The sequence below is a fragment of the Atractosteus spatula genome, chromosome 6, assembly GCF_055471065.1.
Source record: "Atractosteus spatula isolate fAtrSpa1 chromosome 6, fAtrSpa1.hap1, whole genome shotgun sequence".
Taxonomy (NCBI): Eukaryota; Metazoa; Chordata; class Actinopteri; order Semionotiformes; family Lepisosteidae; genus Atractosteus; species Atractosteus spatula.
The window spans coordinates 5,149,097-5,173,783 of NC_142711.1; the positions used below are offsets into that span (position 1 = coordinate 5,149,097).

The window sequence follows — 24,687 nt, forward strand, 5'->3', positions numbered from 1 at the left end:
ATAATAGAGTAAGAAAGATTTTTTTGTCTGGTTTAGGAGGAGGTAAATTTCTCAAGGGCAGTTCTTGTGAGGAAGGTGATGGTGATGATGTTCCTTCTCCCTGTCCTTGGTCTAAAGTCTGAGTTTCTGTATTTATCCTGTGGTCCTGTGGCTTTAATGCCCTCACTAGGAAAGCAAAGGAACAAGTAAAGGTTTATTCCATGCTGAAAAGAGAAGAAAGGAAACAACGTTTTGGCTGTGGAGCCTTCTTCAGGTGTCATGCCTGAAGAAGGCTCCACAGTCGAAACATTGTTTCCCCTTTCTTCTCTTTCCAGCATGGAATAAACCTTTACTTGTTCCTTTACAGTCTACGCATGCTGAAGCAGCTGCCTACTTGAAGAACTTCTCACCAGGAATGACCTTAACTAAGAGACAGATTTGTGGTTCAGCTTCCTATAAACTTTGGTTTTAATTATTGGTTCAAGATGCTTGTTGTTACTGCTGCAACCAATATTTCTGGTATTATTGGTTTCCTGGTGATTGTATTATTTAGATGTCCTTACAATGTAGATAACTTTGATAGTACAAGCATGCCTATCTTTTCTTAATTGGAAGGTAGATTACAAGAATCATATATTGGGTAAGACATCAGATTGCTTATGTTACTCTTCTTTTGTGACTGTGAGTACTTTGTAAAATGTTATGCAGAATCTTCAATGTGTTACCATGTAAAATGTGAAGAGTACAACAATGTCAGACTTTTCTGGGCAAGGTCTTAATATTAAATATTGAAACTCTTTTTACAAGATTACCCTGTTTGACATGGCAGACCTCATTCACACTGTGCTCTGACATATTAGTTGTGTTTCAGGAAGTTATACCGTCAGATAATTCAGGATTTTCTTAGTTTTAAATTTCACCTATGAAAGCCTTCATTTACTGTAGTAAGCCAACATTACTATCATCCTTCCTTGCAAAAGAAATAATCAGGTACATGGAATGAGGTTAGTGGATGTTATACGAGACTGCAGTTCATAGCTGTAAAGCCACATCTTAGAAAGTGTTGTAGATTTTGGAGACTTTAGGACATGTCTCACTTTGTTGCCTAGCAACTGTTAGATTCTTATATGCACTGTTTTCTTTGCCTGGGGACAATCATCTCCACATCTAAAATTGCTTCTTCCTTTGTGCCTGTGAGAGGTGACCTTCTTTGTATCTTAAATTGCCTTTTCTCACATATATTCTGTTTGTCTATATAGTATCCGTTTGGCTATGGTGTTTTTTTTTAACATCTGTCAGAAGACACCCCAGTAACTGCCTGGTGGGATAAATCTTTGCTAAGGTACTGGGTTGAAAAAGGGGGTTTGCTTTTCTCCTTTTAATGTCAAAATGAGTCCCTTGTCTGATTCTACACAATGTTAGTTTAGCAGCGTGGTCTGTGGGGTTTCACTAGGGTTCAATAACGTGCCTTTGAGTTTTTGTGTTTATTATAAATTGAGCCTAGATGGCCCAGTTTTGATGTTTCTGATGCAATAAACTGTAACATTTGTATCAGATTGATTTTATAACAGTTTGCCTAGATTTAATAAAGTTCACCGTAGCAGGATGTGAGAGGAACAGCTTAGGTATGTTTGTGGGTAATATCGACACTGGCCATATTCATGCATTGTCACTCCAAGAACTGAAACATTACTGATACTGAAATGTTTTTTTTTAAGCTTTAAGATTCTCTCAAGTGGGTCAGCAAACAGAAGACATTTCAGAACTTGCTTTCAGTACCAGGGGAAAAATCTGTAGGAGGGCATCTCAAATTCTGAGGGGGGCGGTGATATTTCAGTTAAAACGGAGCCGTTGCAACTACCCAAGTCAAATCTCGTAACCCTGCCACTGATTCGTGCTTCATGATAGAAGATACTGATGAGCAATCGGGTATTTAGCGATGAAGTACAATAAGCACTCTCACGATTATTATTGCCTGGAGCGACAAAATACCCCACGCTTTCATTTTTGCAGCTACATCAACAGTAACGAGGTTCTGAATCGTTAAGCAAAAATAGGTGTAAAACCAACAGAAGGCACAAACTTCTACACCTACAGTCCTAGTTATACAACGATTGTAAGTATAAGGATAAACTACTGCAAGGAACCGGTCCACCTGAGCAAACAAGATCGTAATAATGTCGACACCCAGTAACGTACTGTAGACACTGTTATATGTGCCGGTCCTGGGCGGATAGCCCTTCTGCACATTAAACAGTCCGATGAAGTAACTGGGAATTTGGGTTAGTGTAGTTATCTGACCATTGACAAAGTACAACTATTTTTTTAGGGTGCAGGTTAAGGAAGCGAAAGTGTTCAAAAATCCTTTTGTCCAAAACTGAGGGGGGCGGGACAGTTCGGTTGAGGGGGTGATGCCCCCATTAGCCCCCCCGTGGCACCGGGTCCGAGTCCCGGCATGACCAGTTTAAGTCTGGGCAGTGTTTGAATGTGACGGGGTTCCCCCAGCAGCTGTGCGTTGTGCTTCACATGCCACTGAAATGAGTTGGGCTTGATCTGCCCAGACCCACGGTTTGCCTGTGGCCTATTAATAAATGTAACATTGATGTAACATACAAGCTTGTAGTAATGCCGATGGCGAGACCTGCACAGCTTAAGCAGTTGCCTCTGACAGTTTGCATTTTGGAGAATTAAGTGTCTTGCCAGGAGAGGCGGAATTGTTTGACAATTGGCAATTCCACACTCAGTGGGGATGGAGGAGTTAGGGATAATGACGAGTGATCCCGAACCTGGGGGGGGGGGAATCTAGCGTGTGTAGATGTTGGTAATTTCCCGGCTGATGAAGAGGTATGCAGTTATATTTGCTGGGGCTTGTTTGTGGAATATCATGTGTAAGACCTGCATAAACATTAATCAAGGCTGATTCTGGACTGTCACTTAATTCTTGTGTTTGAGTCAACAGTATGTGAGGGGAGATAACGATTGGACAGCTTTCATTTATCTGTAAACAAATATTAGAATTTCCATATCCAAACACCAGCGGAGAGCTTCAGGGAGTGAAGTATTCAAAATAAAGAGAGGCAGTTCTGACATTTTTTGTTTGACAGCAACAGGAAGCCCATCACAACCCATCATCTCCTTTGCTCTAGCCAGGGAGTCGCCCACACGTTTGTCCCTCTGTGCTTAGAGTGACTGAAGCGCTTGGATGTGGCTTGTGAGATGTGCTGGAAATCAGCCTTGATTGACCCATTAATGAAGACTGGCAAAGATCCGTTCACTGTGTGTTCTCTGGCACCTGGTAGGGCATTAGGTGAGGATATTGTTTGCTGCATCTGTTAGTTCTATGAAAATCTGTTATTTTCTATTTTGAGTTTAATTTGTGAATTGTATGAGATGTGTTACTGTGCTAAATATTAACTTACAGCAGCACTGATTATGTTCGTGATTGTTCTTGGTATCTGAAGCATTTTTGTTGTTTTTTGAGGTCACTGGAGGTGGTGTGGCAATTAAAGTATGGTGCAGCACTTTTGCCTTTGGCAGACTGGTCTGAAACAAGATACGGATTTATTCTGCCACTTCATAAAAAATGAAATAAAGGACAGACTGCTTTGCACACGTGTTTTTTGAGAACGTGTGTGAATATTATGCCAATTGTTTGCTTGATTTTTGCTGAAGAACAGAATAATCAAATCAGTGCTATATCAACAATACAGGACATGTCAGTTCTTTATTGCATTTAAACACTTCATAGTTTGCTCATCGTAATTCTAAGAAGTCAGAAAAAAGACAAAAGAGAAGTTCAGTTGAATTAAGTCACTGGAGGATTTAATAGCACTAAATAAAGAAGACAAAATTAAATTCTGCAGTATGTTAACATAAGAAAGGTTACCACAGAGTAAAATATACACCTATCTCAGTTCTGATTGAACGTTCGTTGTGTAACCTCTCATCTTTATCCAGACACTGTGTGTGTGTTGGTGGGATGACCGAGAGGACAGCAAAGGTGCCATCTGACTGCGGTCGGGACAATGGCATGTAACCGAGTAGGGCGCTGAAGATGACAGCGGACTGGGGTCAAGGCACATGTAGAGCGCGTGCGAATGTTTGAAAAATTGTGACCCGAAATGGGCGTAACCTTAGACAAGAGCAGAGCGTGCGAGTGGTGGAAGCAGGAGCTCGATTCGGGGTCTTCACATTTTCTCACAGCGCCTCTTAAAGACCAGCGGTGACGACGAACAGTGTCCAGCTCAGACTGAGGAGGAGTACCTTCATCAAATCAAAGATGCATCACTTCCCTGATCGTGATTAGAAAGAACCCAGAAATGAAATGCCTTCTTGCAAAGGCACTGCAAGAAATAAAGTGTCAGATTGCTGTGTTAAAATCAGGAAACCGTTAATTAAGTTTAGCAATCACTTGTTTACAGGATGTAACACTATCATTAAATTATAGATCTTGTAAATTTTTGATTCCATTCCTATCTAAGAAAGTTTTTAGGCTTTAGAGTAGATTCCGCTCTGTGGTAGTAACCAGTGTCAGAGGTGTTGTGGGCTGGCCTCGTCTTTTTTTTTCAATTCAGTTCTCGGCTCCTGTTCTTAGCTGCCAGTAGTTCTTAGCTAGCATGCATGTTGAAATCTATGATTTACTCTTGAGAGGCGAATGGGGGACTGGGGGAAGCTTTGACAAGCTCCAATGAAGGATATACATTTCATACTCTGTATTCCCCCCATATTTGTGCTCCTGCAGTAGAATAAAAGGCGTGCTTGTCATTATCCTCACTCGATCGTTTTTCGTGTGGGGCACTTGTGGTGTGCATGGGTGTGCAGGCTGCACTTTCACTGAAAGGCAGTATTTGCCAGTTGGCAGCAGGGAACAATTCTGTACTTGCAAGAGGATTAAGAGAACATATCAAAAGACCAGATGTTTTAAGATAAAGATCTTTGGTACTTTTTATTGTTGTAGTACCCAAATGTCCAATGGGAATGCGCCCTAGAATAGTGTACTACATAGCGAATCGGTAGGTAACCATACCCTTGAGGAGTAATGTAAAAGAGGGAGTTAGGTTCTGGGACTCAGAAATAGTCTACACACTTATGTAAGAAGTATTTTGGTACATTTATTCTTTTCCTTAATACAGTTACAGTACTACAACTGAAGAAAAATAGTTCTTAAATAAATTCATCCAGTATAAGAATACAAAATGATGTACATACTAATCTTTTTTTAACTTTAGATTTATATTAATGGTGGGGTTTCTGTCGATTTTATCTTTGATGCTTCATGCAAAATATTAAAAACATTCTACTATAAATAAATACAGTTCAGTATTTACTGTACATTGCATGTTTAAAATTGTAGTGTATAGCACTACATAGTGCATTAGAGTATTGGGTAAAATGTCAAGTAGTTCTCAAGTAGTTCCATGATCATCTGCGGTCTTGATAACTTGGCTGAAGATTCGGGAAACGGAAAGTAAATTTTGGTATATAGCATCAGTTTATTTGTGAATAAACTTTTAACACAGAATAATCAATGCATAGTGGAGTGTACCTGTGCTTTATCTACTGTATTTTAACTTACTTTTAGCCTTTGCTGCATATCTTGTAATCCTACAGGATGACATGATTAAGTGCAGTCTGCGCTATAATCTCTCATTTCCAATAAAGCTCATAGGTTTCACACTGATGGTTAAAGTGTGTGGGGATATTTGTGAATTTCTTTCTTAGTAACTACAGAAAGAAAGCGTGGATGTTATAAAGCTTTCTTCTCTATTTGACTGTGGCAATGTATTTGTGACCAGTTGGTTTTCTGCCAGTTAGACACCCCTCCCCTCCTTTCAGTTAGACATCTGCTTTCCGGCAGGAATCGCACAGCTTCCCCTCAGATTCAGCCAGGAAACAGTGGACAAAGGAGCAGTCAATGAATCCAGGTGAATTGATGATTATGAGCTTTCTTGTACTAGTGATGCTGCACGATTCTGAGCCTAGTATGCAGTGGAGCACTGCAGGATTGTGGTGAATCCAGAGGGCTCCCGACTCACTCAGCTGTCAGTATATTAATCAGCAGGCAGGCAGTTAGATACTGCACTGCAAAAACTGAAGTACACTCTCTTGAGCAGAGGTGCTCAAGAGAGTTTGCATCCGAAAACAGTTTCTTTTTCCGCTCTGTATAGTAGACACTGTACACATAGACACTCCAGTTCTGTATAGCAGACTACTGCTTGTTATTACGATTTTGTTTCTTTCAGATAATCAGAGTCTAAATTTAAAGGGAAGCTTTCAGGCTGCAATGAGGAACACATACATTTGTGGGTGAAAGGTTGATTTTGCCCAAGGAGACTGGACTGTTGCTGTGGAGCGTCACGCAGTATTCGGGATGAATTAGCGTTGAAAAGTCACGAGGGACTAGGAACGATGTTCTGTGCAGCAGGAAAGTACTGTTGCATTTGATTGCTACATATCTGGGCTACACGAAGCATAGCATACGTAAAATGTAAGGAACTGAAACTTGCTTTTTCATGGAGATTTAATGAGAGGGGCTGAAACTCAGCTGACCTTTTGTCAGTGCATCACCATGTGCTTTACCATCACTTTTGTCAAATTCACCTCTTTTTGCCAGCTCTGGCATTTTGTTGTAATTGCAGTGGTTAAGTGACGTTTTCCATTCTGTAGCTGTGTAGGAAGTGAAGTCAACTGTTCAGCAGAAGACTGACTGTTACTTCCTAAGCAAAAATAATGTGATAATATGAACCACAGCACCTTCATGAGGTGGGCTCACAGACTAATCTCTGGGGCGTTGGCGGATTGAAACACTTCAGAGAAACGTTGCCGTGGCATGATTGACAAGACGGCGGAGGTATAAGACATTTGTGATACAGGTGATGTAATTCACCAGCCTGTGTCCCCCTGAAAAATTTGCTAACGCAAAAACACCCATTTTTGTTGTTGTGTTGAGCTCCGTTTTCCATCTTCTTTCCACTAATCATGTAACATGATTCGTTTTGTTTTTGTGGATCCTAGTTGGGGGTTTTATGGTCTTGGCCTCATACAGTGCACATACTCAGTGATCAAGTTCGGCCAGGCAGTAGAAATCGCTCGATAGTTTGACTGTCTGAAAGGAGAAAAAAAGATATAGAGGTTGTCTAGGAAGTTTGCTCTTGTTGGAGTCTGCGGTACTTTGTGACCTATATGAGATAGTCTGGAAACTGCTCCCTGGTTAATGTAAAACTGTTACACTGTTTTCTTGAGTGAAGACATATTGCAGTGCATTGTTAACTGAAATACTCCAGTGTGCATTGACATTTACTGCAGCAATGATGATAAAACATTATTTATAAAATTTCTCGAAAAAGGCCACCTATCCCAGACAGAAATGTAAAAAAACTGATTTTCTTAATTTCAGTTTCTTGCCAATATAGAAAATGGTGCAATAGCATCACTTTGAAAAATAAAAAAACTTTCTTGTTTTATCATAATGTACACAGCATGTTGATTGGAGTATTTGAGTTTTAAGTATTTCTTTGACATTTCTTTATCTGTTTATTTGTTCTCAATTTCTCTGATTTTCTCTTACAACGAGTCAGGATCAATGTGCTTATAGCGAATTGCTATCAATCTTAGTCTCAATGGTCATGTGCCATTACTTTTAATGGACAAAAGCTTCTAAGGAAGTATTTTACATCGTTTGTATTTATATTTTACTGGCTCCTACGTCCAAACAAACCCTGCCAATATCCCTAACACTGGAGAGCCAAGTAATTCTGTTCTCATATTCACTGTGTGTCACAGCTCAGACTCTGGCTGCTCCGTTTATATGAAAAAAAGAAATTAATGATCATAATAATGACAAGACCACCGCCCACTGTTTTGTGAGTGCCTTGGGCTAATTCTTTAATATGTGGCGTGAAGTGTACTGTTATTCTTTGCCTAAGCTGCTTGACATGAATAAACTTAATTAAAGCGGCTGATTTCAGCTGTGGACCCCCTTTGTTTCGCTTGTCAGACCTCTGGGATTTACAGCCAGCAGTCTTTCCGGCTGGGACTCTGCCCGGCACCACAAACAGATTCTCCGCGCCACCTCAGAGGTTGTTGTAGCTCAGAGCGTGGTTATTGGATTAATGGCTGTGTTGGATCAGCAGGGAAGCATCAGTGACAGATAGGTGTGGCCCTCCTTTTGCGCCACAGACGCTTATGCTCGCAGTGGTTGACCTCATCGCTGTGTGGCCTCTTCATGTTTACAAGTTTTGTCATTTCCACATCTCTCAGCCTCAGCTCCTAGGCGATTTGTTCAAATCCCACCATCTTCCAAGATCAGTAACCCACGGAAGGAAATCATGTTTGTGTGAAAGCTTGAATATTTTAGCATTTGTTTTAAACTGGGGCTCAACGCTGTTTCAGCAGTGCGGCATCATGATTCGAACACTTTGCTTACATCTCTTCATCTGTGTCTAGCGTTCTTCAGCATTCTTCGGAGTCCTTCATCTTACAATAATACTTCAGCAAAATTGCAACCAGAGCCTTATCGTAAACCAGAGTGAGAGTGCCTGGTTTGAACTCTGTTTGCAGAGTCCAGGGTAAACAGATTGCTAAAAATAGGAAACGGCGATCCAAAGGGCAGAGTCGGATAGACAGCTGTCTTGAAAAAAATCCTAAATACATGTCAGTGTGGTACACACAGTTTCACTACACGAAAATAAGAATGAAGACGGAAAGATCCTCTTGTCCTATCTCAAATATGCACTCAGGAAATGTTGAGGTAACCATGGTTATCCTGTTGAAAAGCCCATTGTTTTCCTGTACGGACTGAGTCTTTTCTGAAAAGATGGGTCATGGATTGGAAGTATGAAAAATGGGTTGTTCTCGGCAACTGCTCAGACATTTAGTGCTTTTCGGGTGCGTGCAGTGCAGCAAGTGAATAATTGCTATCTTGAAATAGCTTTGTGCATGCTTAGTCTAGTACATAACCACAGAAGTAGCTTTTTTCAGAAAAGTATTTAGAATTTTTATATATTTACTTGTGTTCAGCCATAAATTCATCTTTGGCAAGCTTCGATAAAAGCATATAATGGATTGTAAATATGTGAAGCCTATATTCACTTCTTCTGTTTTACTGTATGTTATGTTTTTTTCCTGAGCTGGATGATCTTGCTCCGTGTTGGAATATTAATAGCTTGATTTTTGGGGGGGATTTTCTCACTCTGTCCTCGTGTGAAACCATATTTTGTCAATGATTAAGAAAGATTTTGTTTCTGAGCTAATAACAGTTGATTTGTCTTTATGTTCTTACTACAAGAAGAACTGAAAATGATGCTTTACAGAAAAATGTACTTTTCTAATATGTTGCACAAGTGTAAAATTGTCACTGTATAAATTCCTGGCCTTACCTCATTAAGGAGAATTGTTCAGTTTGCCTAACAGTTCTGTTATCTCCATTTCATTCAGGTTAGCAATGATATGATTTCACTTTCAGCCTCGTCACCATGAGGCAGATTAATCAGGCATAGTCTCATTACCTAAATCTTTGAGTAGTTAATATATTATTTCCAAGTACTGCACGGCATCATGAAGCCTTACTCAGCCATAATGTTCTAATCGGGGGGGGGGGAGGGGAGCCTTTTTTCTGCTTTACAATGTGGGTTTGTGTCTGATGGATAAAAAAAAATGTCAAGAAGCCTCCCGATTGGCTGAGCCAGTAAAGACGCTCAGGTTCATGCCCAAGTCATATGAGTAGCTGATGTGACCAGATTTCCCCCAGGTGGCGTCAGACTAGTGGCGGAGGGAAACCCAGGTTAGGATGGGATTAGTTATCCAGGGTGCTGCAACACGGCGACCCCTGCAGGCTCCTGTTAAAAGATGTGGCTCAAAGGCGGGCAGGTGGAAGGAGTCTGCCCCCACTTCCTCCCTCTCCCATGTGCGATTGCGTGGTTCATCCCCGCAAGCCAAGGCATGAAAAACTGGGGGAAAAAAATGTTCCCAATTGGGTGTCTTTAACAGTTAAGAATTGGCAAGTCGAATTTTTAAAAAGGCCCACAGACAAGGAAGGGATTCTGTGACGGTGTCTTCAGAGCATTGGCTAAATGCGGCCTGTTTTCTCTTGCAGAATAATCCGCCATGACAACCGAATCGGGATCAGACTCGGAGTCCAAGCAGGATCGGGAGCAGGAGCCGCAGGAAGGCGCCGGAGCAGGCCAGCCGCCGCCCGCCCAGAACCAGCAGCCCGACGGAGAGCCCTTCCCTGCCGCCGCGGCACACAGCACTCCTGTCAGGAAGGAGCAGGCGAGTCCCCGGGCTGCCTCATTCAACCCCGGCACCAGCCTTAGACCCGTCTAGGACGAGAGCACAGCTTCTTTATCCGAGAGCCGCACTTGGATTTCTTCCACCTCGCAGCACGCAGATGTGCTGATTGAGCTGTTGGAGCCGCATCTTGGCGTTCAGTGCAAAGCGCAATGGCACGGCACCAGAAAGAGGAGATAGCTCCTCTCCTGCTTCCTTCTCAGTGCCTGCTTCCTCTTGGCTATCAGAATCACTTGCACATACTTGCAGCTTCGGTTACTTTGCGTTTAATTGTTTTTTTTTTTCCAGTCTAAGCTTTTTAGTATTGATTTTATACACTATGAATTATTTACACCCTCTTAATCTTAATATTACATGTTAATCAGGGATTTTGGGCACTGTGGCAAAGGCTTGAATTAAATATTCTTTGCAAGTCAAATATAAGGCTATAAATGTTATGAAAGCTGTAAAATGTAGTCTTTGATTTAAAACATTTCAGATGCTGTCCGTGCCTTACTTTAATATATATGTTGTGCTGGTAAAGATTCTACTCTTAGATGTGAAATTTGCATATGCAGAATTAATCCATGTGGTGTGAGTATTCCTTTTAAACCACTTTACATTGTTTTCAGTTTTATTTTTTCCAACATGTAGAATCTTCTACATTACAATTGTTCTACATTCAATTTTCTGTGCATCTGCTTAGATGATATGCCATGCTAATGCTGATATGCTATGATTATGCATTGCATTGAGAATTTTGAGAACACCTCTTAAAGTTACTAGGAAGGCAGTTTAAAAGGAAGAATGGAAGCTATGATTCAGAGCTTCAGAAAACCTTTTGGTTTCTCTTGTTTTACAACAGATGCGCGTCTCATGCCATTTCCTCTCTTTCAATTTCTGATTGCTGCTTTACAGTAAATTAATTTATAAATGATTTCTTTGCAAACTAGAAGAATGCAGAGGGTACAAACAACTCCTATGAAGATCACAAATGTGTCTGTCAGCAACGTCTCTTTTCTGCCAGCGATCTCATGTTCAACCAGTTGGCAAACCAGGAATAGAGTCTGAAAATGGAACTGAGTTGATTCCTAAGAATAATTTAGGGCAATGAGATGGTAAACATCAGTTGTTTTTCATCTTTACTGGTTTTAACTAGGACTCTAAAGAGCTCAGACACATAGACACATTTCATGGCTTTTTTCATATGGTCATAGATTACACTGGACCTCTGTCTGATTTCTTTTGAATGTCTGTTTCTTTTAAGGCATGGAAACCTCTGCACTATACTGTGGCATTTGCCCTAAGGATCACAAGTGCATTTCATAGCAACTGCTTTGCTTTAAGCGCTTGCCAAGACTGTCTGCGCTTGCTATACACAGTTTATTCATAATCACGAGGAAAAGCTATTACGACAGCAGTTCAGTGTTTTGTGTTTTAACTGCAGTGGTAATGATTTAGTTCCCAAATCCAATTATGGCGCTCTGGTTTGTGGGAGACATCTGCCTCATGTTCAGAAAGATTAGAATATAAGAGAGAAACGAAACTCACACAAACAACTGATGCACTTCTTTAGATGCATGGAAGGCACAGGCAGAAAACCATTTTAGAAAAAAAACCAACTGGCCTTTACAGATGGGTTCCTTCAGTTTAGTGTTATGAGACTGGTATAGTCTTTTCATCAGCATTAGCAAAGCTCTGTGGATCAAGTATGATTTTTTTAATATAAAACTAATTACAATAATTACTGTTAACATTAACGATCCTATCAGTTTACATTTCTTTTAAGTGTATCGCTTCATACAGTGCCTATTTTTGCTTTACCATCAAGATGTTTATGTATGCGATCAGGTGAATATGAATAATAGGTGCAATAGGTTTTATTTTTTTATCATCTGTGGTTTTCCAATTCTTTTGCGAGTGTGCAGTATAGTCAGGTAACTTTAAAATGTGTGAAAGGAAGGAGTGTAATTGTATCTGTAAAAACAGGTGAGATGCCACAATTTTGTTTTAAAATGACCTTTTCATGAAATTTCATTCATAGTGTGATGAATTCCCTGCAATTCCTGCATGAGTTATTCAGTGTCTAAAAATATTTCCCATTGGCAGGATATAGATGTCATTTTGCCTGCCTTCCCTGAGTCATGATGAAAACAAATCTAAGCTGTAACAGGCAGGGTAATTCACATGAAATAACAGTGAAAGCACCTTCAGCTAGTTCTTTTCAGGACATTTTACATTTCAAGATAGGTCCCATGCATCCCAAGGCGTAAAGATGGTTGACTTACAGGTATACCTCTTAGAGCAAAGCTCTGCATTTCTGAAGAGCGAAGAATTCTTAGTCTGGAGATGCTTTTCAAAACCTTTTAAAATTATTCCTCTCCCCTGGCTGGGTTTACCATCTTGACATTTAATTGTGCCAAAACAGATTGTAAAATAAGCAGATAATTTGCTGGATTTATGTTAGCTTTGCTGCTGGTGTTTTAGTTCGAGCTAGTGACCTTTTTTGATCCTTGCTTGAGTGTCTGGGATTTGAAGGCTTTCCTAGTGCTAAACCTTCGTTATCATTAGAGGTCATGAAAATGGTGATATTTAAAATTTCATCAGAGAAAAGCCAACTCTGTCCCAAATTCCTTTCGATTCTCTTGAGCTTCACTAAATCAAGCCTTTAAGATTTCATGAAATGGGCAAGTAGATATTTTTACATCTTATGGTGTATTTCAGTTCCTGAGCATGACATCCGACTCGGCGCTCGGCGTACGTTTCCCTGCTCCTTTCACAATGTGCGTATCTGATTGCGGGAATGTGTCTGTCCCCAGAACGGAGACGGAGACGCAGAGGCAGCTCCACTGGGGAAGCACGAGTACCAACAATTCGAGGACGACAAAGCATCTCAGAAGTCGTCGTCGAGCAAGCTCTCCAAGTCCCCGCTGAAATCCGTGAAGAAACCCAAGAACATGCAGTGCAAAGTCACCCTCCTCGATGGGTCCGACTACACCTGTGTTGTGGAGGTACGTCGTGCTGTTGATCCAGCAGCTCGTTGTCTGAGCGAAAGGCAGTACAGGGGGTGATCAGGCCGGCCCAGTCCATCATTGAAGTACAGCTCCCCTGTATTGTGGACATTTTCATAACTCGCTGTGTTAGGAAGGCCAGGAGTATTGTTAAGAATAACAGTCATCCTGCTTTCTCACTTTTCTCTTCCCTGGCTTCTGGTAAGGGCATTAGGAGTGTAAAGGCATGTACCTTTAGATTCAGAGACTGCTTCTTCCCTCAAGCTGTCAGATTACTGAACTCTACCGCTACCACTGGCTCACACTGATGTTTTTTTTTTGCACACTGCTTGTGCTGCTGACTTGTATTTAAGTTGTGTGTTATTTAGCTTTGTTCTTGTTGCTGCTACTGTTCTGTGTTTGTTTTGGTGATTCCTTAATGTCTTCGCATTGGAGCATACATGCAAATAAGAATTTCATTGCACTTGTGCATATGACAAATAAACTGAACTGAACTGATCCACATGTTCTGCAAAAACCCACTTGAGGTACCCCACCACATTGAATATGTAAGTATATCTGGGCAGTTATAGCCAGAAAAGCAACTGATGATGATTTTTTTTCTTGGTTTAAATCATGAGGGGAAAAATTAACCTCTTCATAGGACGGAAAAAAAAGTGTTTGTGGATTACAAACTAAATTTTTGATGCAAATGCATTTATTGCCTCAGGCAAAACATTTTTGTGCTAAGAGCACCACAGTAAGGCCTACTGCAGTTGAAGCTACATGGTTTGAATTTGTAGCACTGATCTTTTTTGTTTTTTTTCTAAACTGATTTAATACCCATTTAAAAAGGAAAATCTGGTTATAATATAACTAGCAAAATGCATCGTCTTACCAGCAATAAGCCGTATGTAATACTAGTGCAAAACATTGTATGCAGAGTAGATTGCAAGGAGATGAGGTGATTCATGATGGTTAAAACCTAGAGGTTTATGACACAATAAATCCTCATGGATTGACATTGTAATAATTACTGCTTCAAATTACTGACATTCGGAGACTGAGGGAACTTCAGTAGCACAGACATTTAGGGCCAGACCGAGACATTTTTAGAAGCACTGCATCCTGTTCTGTAGCATTAATTTATGCTGTTTTGTATACAATAACTTATTGTAATGTTACAGTATTATATATCATTGTTAAAGTACAGTTACATACAGCATTGTATAATGCAGTCTGTCAAAAGCCTGAGAAACAACAAGTAAAGCTTAATTCCACGATGTAAAGTAGAAAGAAAAACTGCAAAGTTTCGACTGTGCATGTTCAGGTGTGCCATCTTAAGTTACAGGGCTCATAGCATTTAAAAACAATGCAGTATTGGACAGAATGAAATGTTGCTGCACTAGTTTGCCTCAAGAGCAGTATTGTGGTCTTAAATGAAGACGTCGCATTATCATCAGACAGCTGGTGTCATTTGTTCAGTCATTTTTTTGTTTTGGTAACTATGTTGTATAATGGCTCAGTTGTAATTAAGCACCTTTTCTAATATATAATGTCAGCCCATGAACTGTGAAAAAAGCCCCAGTCATAGAGTGGAGAGAAGCCCTTATCTTCTCTGACTGAATTAGTGTAATTATATGTATATTTATAACTAAGTTTAATTTTTCTCTCTTGATGTCAGCTTGGGTGACATAAGAAGACAAAAAAATGCATTCTGATCACCCTGCCAAGGACTTGAAACCAATCTACTTAAAAGGGTTTTAGCTTTGCAGTGGATTTAGGTAGATTAGTCCTGGCTTTAAATTGAAAGATCAGAAAGCATTTATGCTCTGTTATCCTGAAAATAGTAGTTGATGATGTCATTGAATTTTTTACATATTTTCCAGGGGTAAAGGCAACACTCAGTGCAGGACAGCAGTTCATTGGTTGCTGACCTCTCACTTAAAAATAATAGGAAGAATGGAAACTTTTCTTTGGAGCAGTGATGCGATAGGGACATTGGAGGAATGAAATAATAAAGTACAGAGTTTATTAGTAGCTGTTGTCTCCGGACCGTGCTAAATGCACTCAAGTCTCATAATCAGGTGTTGCGCATACTGCCGAGCTGGTACAGGCTAGGGGAACATTTAATTGCTTTTGGATTAGCAGAGATCTTAGAAGCCACCTAACACTTTAAATGCACCATGCACTTTAAATCACAATACTGCATTGGTCATAGTCTCAAACTCCAAGAGGGGCAGAGATCACATTAAAAGGAGATTGCCTGAGAGCATGGCTAACCCCTCAGTGTGCCAGAATGTTTTCCCTTGTTACCTTGTCCATGACTTTTGTTTCTTTTAAGTTGTTTTAAAGTTGTTGTAAACTTTGTGAAAGTGCTGTGTTGTCTCCATGTTTACGCAAACCTCTGGTGAGAGCGAGAGTTCACACGAATTGCAACGTGAAGTTGCCCTTCCTGCTCACTAGTCACTGTAATGATTAATGTGATGTATGAGAGAATAAGTACAGGTAGTGCAGGAAACATTTCACAGCAGAAATGTTCTAACACAATCTGCATGCAGAAATAACAAGTAAGTAGCATAACTGCCTCAATATTTCTATTGGATTAAAGAGACATACTCACAAGCCTGCTCATTTACAATGTAGTAGGGCCACTTCACCTCACCGCAGGATCATCACAGACGATGGTGCTACACAGACCAGGACATTTCGTCTGATTTGTAATGTAAATTGGAGGTTTTACAAGTTACTGTCTATATTTTACTTCTATTGTGGTTTGAAATGCACCCATCAGTGCCCATTCTTTCTAACCCTGAAATCTAAAAATAGTATTACAGTTGCCCTTGCAAACCTTTATCCCTCATCTTTCCTTTACTATAAGGTGGTGTAGGAATGATATTGTACAATGAACAGCAGAGCAGTTTTAGTTAGGAAAAAATTTAAGCTGATTTAATTAATTCCATTGTTTAAACCAAGAGTGCAGGTTATTTGACAAAATAGAAATGATTACATATTTTATGTCTAACCTGTAAATAAGCATCTTGATTTCAGTTAGATTGTACATTCGTTGTCCTTTGTTTTTAACACATTTGGTAGGGTGCATAGAGTTATAATGTTATATAATACGTTTAAAACACATATGTTGTATGCAGGAAAACAACATTATTCATAGTGTCAACATTTTTTTTAAACACTTGTGTTTTACACTTGAATTACAAGTGGGACGCAGTCCAAGAAATTTAATTTAAGCTCGTGTGTGTTTGTGGATTGCATGTGTGTCGCAGTGAAGGGAATTTGCTTCTCAAATGAGACATGCTTCTCATAACTCTGCAACAACTGAGGCTGTGATTATTGGCTTGAAAGGAATCTAGTGTGTGATTTGAGACATGTCCTCCCTGCAGTCATTTATGTTGCTGCCAAAAAAACAAAGTGCATTTCCTTTAGCTCTATTTCTGCTAAAATGCTTTGATTTTTCTTTATGGCTGTCAGTTCTGATTTAAAATAAATGCATTTCCACAGCTGTAATTCTTCCTTTGAAACTTTTTTCTTGATTCTTCAAGCTTTTGGGAGGTGTTTTTAAGGATATATATATAATGCATTGCATGGAGGCTGTTTCACTAAGATGACTGGCATGATTTTTTTTCTAATCTAACAATAAACTTGTTCAGTGTTTATAGGCAATACAGTATGACCTCCAATGGGATGCCTTTATTTTTAAAGGAGGTTTGTTGATGATCTTGATAAATGGAAGAAGATAATACTGGCTCAGATGTCTGCTTGACTAGGTCTCTGCTTTGAAACTCACGTGTGACAGCTTGATTTCACATACGAGTGAGCTTTGAACTGATGCGAAGGATGGGCTTTGAATCTGAGGGAAGAAGGCTCTTCTCTCTGTGGCTGATGCGCAGGCTCCTCCAGCTGTGTCTCTCTGCTGGACGCAGAGACATACGGGGAGTTCCACAACATAGGATTAAAAATATCCTTGCAGCTACCATGTTGCTTTGAGGGGCTTACAGAAGGAAGCATGATTAAGCACTGGATGACTCAAGTGAGCAAGCGTCTTGCATCTCTCTGCACAGACTAGTCAGAGCTCTGTGAGCCTCACTGGCATTGCTCATGGCAACCTCCCATCGAGTCCAAACAAGGCCTCTAACTCACAGGAGGAAGCGGTTCTTTTATCAGAATTACCAGGTCTGAAATGATTATTTGATGTTTGATTTTAAAACCATCTTAGAACTTGCAGTGCCGTCCAGAATATCTCACCCCTGTGATGAATTATCAACAAAAAACATCATATAGCAGAATGAGTTAAGGATTGGAAAATTACGTTGTTTCACTCAAGAGGGTCACATTTATTCACGCCTCTGTGTATTCCTTTAAGTAAATAAGGTCTCAGAAGGCTTCCTGTTTCCCTGGGGTGTATATGGAGGAAATAAACAGAAAATATTCAATAGGAGCAATTACCATCATGGTTAAGGTAAGACAGCTATCAGGCAAATAATTATTAACCCCTAGAATTGTGGGAATGGCTATAAAAGAATAAATAAAAAGTTACATTTGACTCTTTTACACTTTAATACTTTACTCTGCTGTCCATTATTAAGAAATCTAGACCTGCTGGTATAGTAGAGGAGACAGTGTTTCATGCTATCTTGAACTGTGGTTTGGGACCCAAAGGCAACAGCAATTGGTTTTTTAACTAAAATAATGCACCGCTCTGTTTTTCATTGTACAGATTTAATTTCTACACTGGCTCAGAGTAAAGAAAAAAACAGTTTTGATAAAGTTTTACCTTAACAATGACCAGCCTGTTAGTTTAATGGTTCGCACACTATAGTAAAAGATTTCACACAAATTCATTGACGCATTGTAGCGTCCTAGTTTAATTATAATGGCCACAGCTGGCTTTCAAGCCTCTTCTCAGGGTGAACCACCAAATGAGGCAGCTCACTTGCCGAACATTGTTAAAATAAAAAATGCTGCTTTCGACACTGTTAACCGTGATATCTTACTTTCTCATCTTGAGACTGTGTTTGGAGTTTCTGACACTGCTCTCAAATGGTTGACGTCTTACCTCACTGATCGCTGTCACTTTGTCTGGATTTAGGTCTTAAATTGGACTCATTACGTCTGGTGTTCCTCAGGGCTCAATACTGTGGCCCTTACATGTTTCTTCTTGGTCAGCTTTTAAGATCACATGGCCTGATAATCAAAGATGCATCCATACCAAACCTGACACTGATGTGGTTGTCTCTGTTCTATCTAGTTGCATCTCCAATATAAAAAATTGGATGACTCAAAATTTCCTTCATCTTAACTGTGACAAGACTAAAGTCGTGCTTATTGGCACCCCCATCAACTTTGTAAAGCCAGTGCTGTAACCCTATTTGTACTTTCACCTTAGAAACACCGCTAGACTACTCTTATCCTTAAGTCCTTGCACTGGCTTCCTGTCAAGTTTCATGTCGACTTCAAAATCCTCATGCTCACCTACAAGTCTCTGCTTGGCACCTCAGTACCTGTCTGAGCTACTATCGCCTTACTCCCCACCTCGCAACCTTCGCTCTTCTAATTCTGGTCTCGTCTCGTCTCCCAAGCCCGTCTACACTCTATGGGTGACAGGGCCTTCTCCTGTTATCCCCCCAATCTCTGGAACTCTCTCAAAACCTTCTTCTTTAGCAGAGCCTTTACTGGACTGGTTCTGTTCTTTACCCCTCTGCTCCTACTGTATTCAGTGTCCCCATCTACTGTCTCTTCTAACTGTGTATTCTCATCATGCTTATCTTGTTCTCAATCTCAAGACCACAATCCGATTGGAAATTTGTGATTCTAACTCAAGGTAGCAGTTCACTAAAGGAAAACAAATTCTACATACATTTCCCCTCTGAAGTTCCAGAACCTCATAGCACACTGCAGGACGCGTCCAGTCAGTGTAATCTATTATTAGCGAGGGTGCAAATAAACCTGACCTTGATGCTTTCTGGACTTAATTAGTTATGTCAAATATTACTTGTGGATCAGTCTCACAAGATGTGATAAGATCACTGTGTAACATTTTATTGAATTTTTAAGCAGAAAACATTTTTAAAACTGTACATTTGTCAGTTATATTAAGTTTGTTCCTATTGAATCAATTTAAAGGGAACTACTGTATGTACACCTACAGTATTTCTTTTCAGCATTAAAATCTTACACATGGGACACAGTAACGTTAGAGTGTTTTGTGCACCGTATGAAGCTGAGAGTTCCTTTGTGTTCTTTGTGATCTGTATGCCGATAGCTTCATACAGCTCACAAAACAAATGCCAAATATTATCTCCCACAGTGTGCAAGCCTTTAAGTTCGCATCAGCTGCATTGTTCAACACCCGTTATTTATCTTGTTTTTATTGTAGTCTGTATTTAATTTAATTAACATCACCAGCTTCTGAGTCGCAACCTCAGAATTTTTCATTTTCACACATCTTTTAAGACTGGAAAGAATCTCGCAGGGAATTGAACAATTTAACAATTCCGTTTGTGCTGGACTTGCCATGCAAGGCATTATTTTATAAATGTGCACCAAGGTGTTTTGCAGTGCAGCACAATGCAAGATGTTTTGACAATTTGAATTTGTACTTGAATGTTTTTTTTCCCCTTGTGCTTTCCAAGTTTTATCATTCAGAGAAAGCAAGAAAATAATATGACCCTGCTGTAGGTACGTGATTCGACCCCAACCCCCCCCCCCCCCCCCACACTCCCAAGCACACAATCCTCTTTCAGTACAGCACTTTTCCCTTAATCTCAGTGCCTTTCTATGCTTTTTAGTTCTAATGTTCTTAAAGCAGAAATGATTTTCTGCTGCCTTTTTGCTCACCCATAAGTACTGGCCCTCAAGTCAGACATTTCTGTTGACTGTTCAAAGGCATATAATCTGGTCGCAAAAAGGTTTCCAGGTTTTTATTCACTATTCTGTTGTCAACAGCTTTGGTATGATGCAATAACCAGCCTTTCCTTAGTATCTTGTGCTGAATCAAAGCAAGACTGAGCAGCAGACTGTCATCTACCATGGTAACATGTTTGCTCTCCAAACAAGTGGTTACCTTGTTTCAGGAAGATTGCTCACTTAACCCAGGGAAACATCCTGTCTCATGACCTCTTTGCTAGTGCTGAAAGTATGTTTGCTTGTGGGTTTTGTAATGGGTCATTAAACACCACACTGACTTTTCTTAGAAATATCAGTTGTGTTCTGTGCGTTTTGGTATGAAGTGTTTCTGAATATGAAGAAAAAATTAAAGAACACCCAACCTGAATTCACCATTTTACTACCCCCATCCACACTTGCCTTAAAAGTTATTAAATAAATATGCAGCTGTAGCCTTGAAGCACTTTTTAAATGGTAAGATGAAGATAGTAATGTGCTTGTGTTCATTCTGCATGAATAATACAGTATGTATATATTTACAAAAGACCACAGGTAGGATTTGCATTTTGGTGTTGGGGATGTTCCCATCTTTGGTAGAACTGGATTTAATGACTGAGCAGCACAGTCCCATCCCCCAGTCCTTCTGTGCTTGCCATGTTGCCTGGATATAGGGAAATGGCTTTCTCTTGTGTGTTTCTACAGAGAGAGCAAATACCATTTCCATGTCACTGTCTCCTTGGGTGTCACATTGCCCACCTCCCACACAGGGTGGTGATGAACAGTTTTGCGTAATAGAACGCTTTCTCCAGACGTACAGGTAATTCAGAATGCTCAAGCCCCACTGTTCCCCATGCTTTATTGTAAGTGGGCTTTTGCAATAGGAAATAGGGAACTGGACTGTTCCTTTTCTGCTGTGGCTCCCTATTAAATTGGAATTTACATTTTTGTCATTCTTTTTATGTTCCTCGCCCTCAGATTGCCCATTGTTAGTCAGCCGGACTGACTCTAGAACTGTTTTTTTTAGCTGGGGGAGACTACTGAGCCACTGTCACAGGTCTAAGTATTGGTGCCCCTCCTCAGCAGATAATTATTTTATGAACAAGTAACAGGTTTATTCCATGCTGAAAAAAGGAAGAAAGAAAACACAATGTTTCAGCCGTGGAGCCTTCTTCAGGTGTCATATTATTTTATGAAACTGTGCTAAATTGACAGTTACGTGCCTTCTAAATTTATGAACTGATGTTTGTCCTAGAATATGGTAGTTGAGTTGAGAAACCGTGACCGGCTCTATATTTTGTGACTGTCTGGCAAGGTGCTTGTTCTGCATTTGTAGTCTGCATGTCAGTGTGGTGGTTTATTGGCTTGGTGCCTTGTCTAGCTTTGAGAAAACCTCCTGTCTTTTATTTGCACTGTTTCAGCCAAGGTTAGAGAGAAAGATGACAAGGGGATGAGGGGAGGGTGTGCTGCGAGGAACCTTTCTTGGGGATTTTTGCATCTTGTGATGGGTTTCAAAGAAAAAACGTTGTGGCTGGATCGTTTCATATAAAAATGCTCTCCCCATACACTGCATGAATACAGTGTGTGAGGGTTTGTATACAGATCTGCGATTCGTCATAGTATTGTACAGTGTTGATTGACTGGAGGAAGTGGGAGAGGTTCAATTCCACTGTTGTCCTTCTGGCTTTGCAGAGATAAAAGCGTTCTGTGTTGGTTTGGTTTTGCTTTATGTACATGTTGGTGCTGAAATATTTTTTTTCCCGACTTTACAGAAACGCTCCAAGGGCCAGGTGCTTTTTGACAAAGTATGTGAACAGCTCAACCTCCTGGAAAAGGACTACTTTGGTATTACATTCCGAGACATGGAGAACCAGAAGGTGTGTAATGCACATTTTGCCAGCTGCTGTAAATTACTCTTGCAAAGCGATAATGGAAATGAGAAATCAACTGGATATTTTTAAATTTTTACTACCTTAACCAGCTAAGCTTTCCGCTAATTCTCAAAACAGCTGTGTGTATTGACATTCATGAGATAGAGGAATGAATTAAAGCTTTAAGAGGTCTTTTGTGTACTCTAGTTTTGATTTATGCGAGTTCTACAAGATACATTATTATTTTTTTTAAATTTCATAGCATGTGTTTATCTGTTCCTACATTCAGATAACATCTCTAGTCAAAATAAGCAAGATAGCAGGGGCGTTTGCTAGAAAGGTTTATTATGGACATAGCTTAGACTGGGATTTTACACTAATTACTAAGTTATATACAAATAATAATTATACTAGCTGCAGGTGTAGCATACAAGTATACTTGTTGGTAGTGGCTATGGGGAATGCACATTTACTGAGTTAAAAAAAAGTTCTCCAGTTCCAAGCTTGAAAACTGCTTTTTTATATTGCCTGTTCTTCGTAACTCATGCTTAAAAGTATAGATTATCAAAGATGTTACATTAACATGCTGCTAACCTGCTGATATTCCGAAGAAACAAGACTGCAGCTTTACTGCTCAGTTTACTAATGCCTGCTTTTCACCAGCAGTAAGAAGCTGTCATGGTGGGCAGAACAATATTAGTGCACCCTCTTTTTTTTTCTGGATATGTTTTTGTGTACATCTTATGGAGAATGTAATCTCCTGTTTTTTATCATTTAATTTAATCCGTTTTTTCCCCTGTAATGCTTATAATGTTAAATTTTGTATTAGAGGTGCTCACTCAACACTTGACAAAATTAACATTCAGCAAAAGACTGCTTTGTTCGATACCTGTATATTTTGAAATGATTCGGTTTTAAATTTTTGTTTTAGAATTGGTTGGACCCTGCCAAGGAAATTAAAAAGCAAATAAGAAGTAAGTTCTTACACTTTTGTTTTAACACCTTCTTCCCTAACATAATGTAAATATTTTCCAGCCCTCCCCCAGTGCTGTTGATTTAGCACTGCTCCGAGTTTGGTACCTTGTTCAGTATAACTAGTCCAACTGTAGCCAATTTACGTTGTTTGTATATTTATACATTAATATGGTATGTACGTTTTAGATTTTTTTAGATCGTTTTTCTCAAAGTATAAGATGATTTACCAACTTAAAACACCTTTCAGTCTGTTTTCATCATATATGGTTACAAGTTTGCTTGATTGGTAGAACAGGACATGAACAAGGCTGTTTAGACCATGCTGAGTCCATTATCTGCTTCCTTTCTATTTTTCTTTAGTTGTCATTACACTTTGAAACTTCCCTTTAAACTTTAAATGATGCAATCCAATAATACTTTGTCAATCTGATTTCTTTTAAATTTGTGTTGCATCCAACAGCTGTTTTACATGACGTTTATCATAAACTTACAGGCTGTACAAATAAACAATAAACAGATATGAATATTAAATTTTATGTATTAAAAACAGATATAGCATTAAACAACAGACATTAACCTATACATAGTCCTTACACAACAGTGCTCCAGGAATCCACACAGCTGCACAAGAACCTGAGTATCCTTCACACACAGTCATCCTAAGCACCTGTAAATAATTGCACATCACCCCTTGATTTGTGCACATAACCACTGATCGTACTTTTCCATAAACCAATGCTCCTTGCTTGTTAACTCTTTTATTGATTGAGTATTTTCACTGAATGTGGGAAACGGAATTCCCCATTTTGTTAAGTCTGCACTGAGAGTTGACAAAATGAGAAAAACAGATTGGATGTTGCTGATACCAGCTTTTAGTCAATTAGACGATGGACTTTTGGCTATTTTAAGAAAGGAAAATGACTCCTCGTTAGTTATCTTTTGTAACTTTTTATCAAGGGCATGAACATAAAAATACAGTGCAATTTACCTGTCATTATTTAGCACCATCGTTAAAGTACGGACATAGATGTAGATTTAGCTGCAGAGCAAAATTTCTAATGATTTTTTTCAAAAGACAATTAGATATTTTAGCACAAAATACAATTGCTGTTCATATTTCTCTTCTTTTTTAATGTAAAAAAAATCAAGGATTTGCAGATTCTTCTGGATAATTTTCAGAGCTATATACTGTATATAAATCTCCTTTAGCAAAAATGTTTGTAGGTTTCAGTTTTCAAAGAAAAGATCAAGAGTTCATTTTATTTTGTGAAAGATGCTGCTAAAAACTACATCTCCAGTTCTATGAATGGTCCAGAGAAATGTAGAACTGAAAGTGAAGCAGCCCTTGACATCCACGATGATCATTTCAAACGCGGAGGCTTCGGATTCAGTGACTCTTCTTTCGACTGTTGTCCGAGGGATGGTTTTTGTGCAAATTGTCTTCGACTTGATCTTTCCCTGACCACAGAATTCCTGGGAGCTGAAAGCTGTCTTGTCTTACAGGTGGTCCTTGGAACTTTGCCTTCAACGTCAAGTTTTACCCCCCAGATCCCTCACAGCTTTCTGAGGACATCACAAGGTAAGACAGTCTGCAAAAAAAAAAAACAACCTCTTCAGCAATGTACAAAACTACCGGCACTCTAATCAAAAACATATTTGATTCTACATGAAAGACGACTGGAATGTTTTCTATTACCATTATTTTT

At 39.5% G+C, this 24,687-nt stretch overlaps 1 protein-coding gene across 31 annotated transcripts in view; it reads left to right on the top strand.

Moving 5' to 3' along the window:
• Positions 1-24,687, top strand: part of epb41l3a (erythrocyte membrane protein band 4.1-like 3a) — a 110,505-nt gene that overhangs the window by 48,250 nt on the left and 37,568 nt on the right. For 26 of the 31 annotated variants that reach the window (XM_088919543.1, XM_088919540.1, XM_088919549.1 and 23 more), the window contains exons 2-6: positions 10,073-10,248; positions 13,065-13,256; positions 21,908-22,012; positions 22,938-22,980; positions 24,485-24,560. In XM_088919543.1, the coding sequence (XP_088775669.1) occupies positions 10,084-10,248; positions 13,065-13,256; positions 21,908-22,012; positions 22,938-22,980; positions 24,485-24,560 (581 nt within the window). In that variant the 5' untranslated portion in view covers positions 10,073-10,083. Of the gene's footprint in view, positions 1-5,884; positions 5,904-10,072; positions 10,249-13,064; positions 13,257-21,907; positions 22,013-22,937; positions 22,981-24,484; positions 24,561-24,687 lie in introns of those variants that run through there. The other 5 variants (XM_088919551.1, XM_088919550.1, XM_088919569.1 and 2 more) reach the window with 2 other exon arrangements.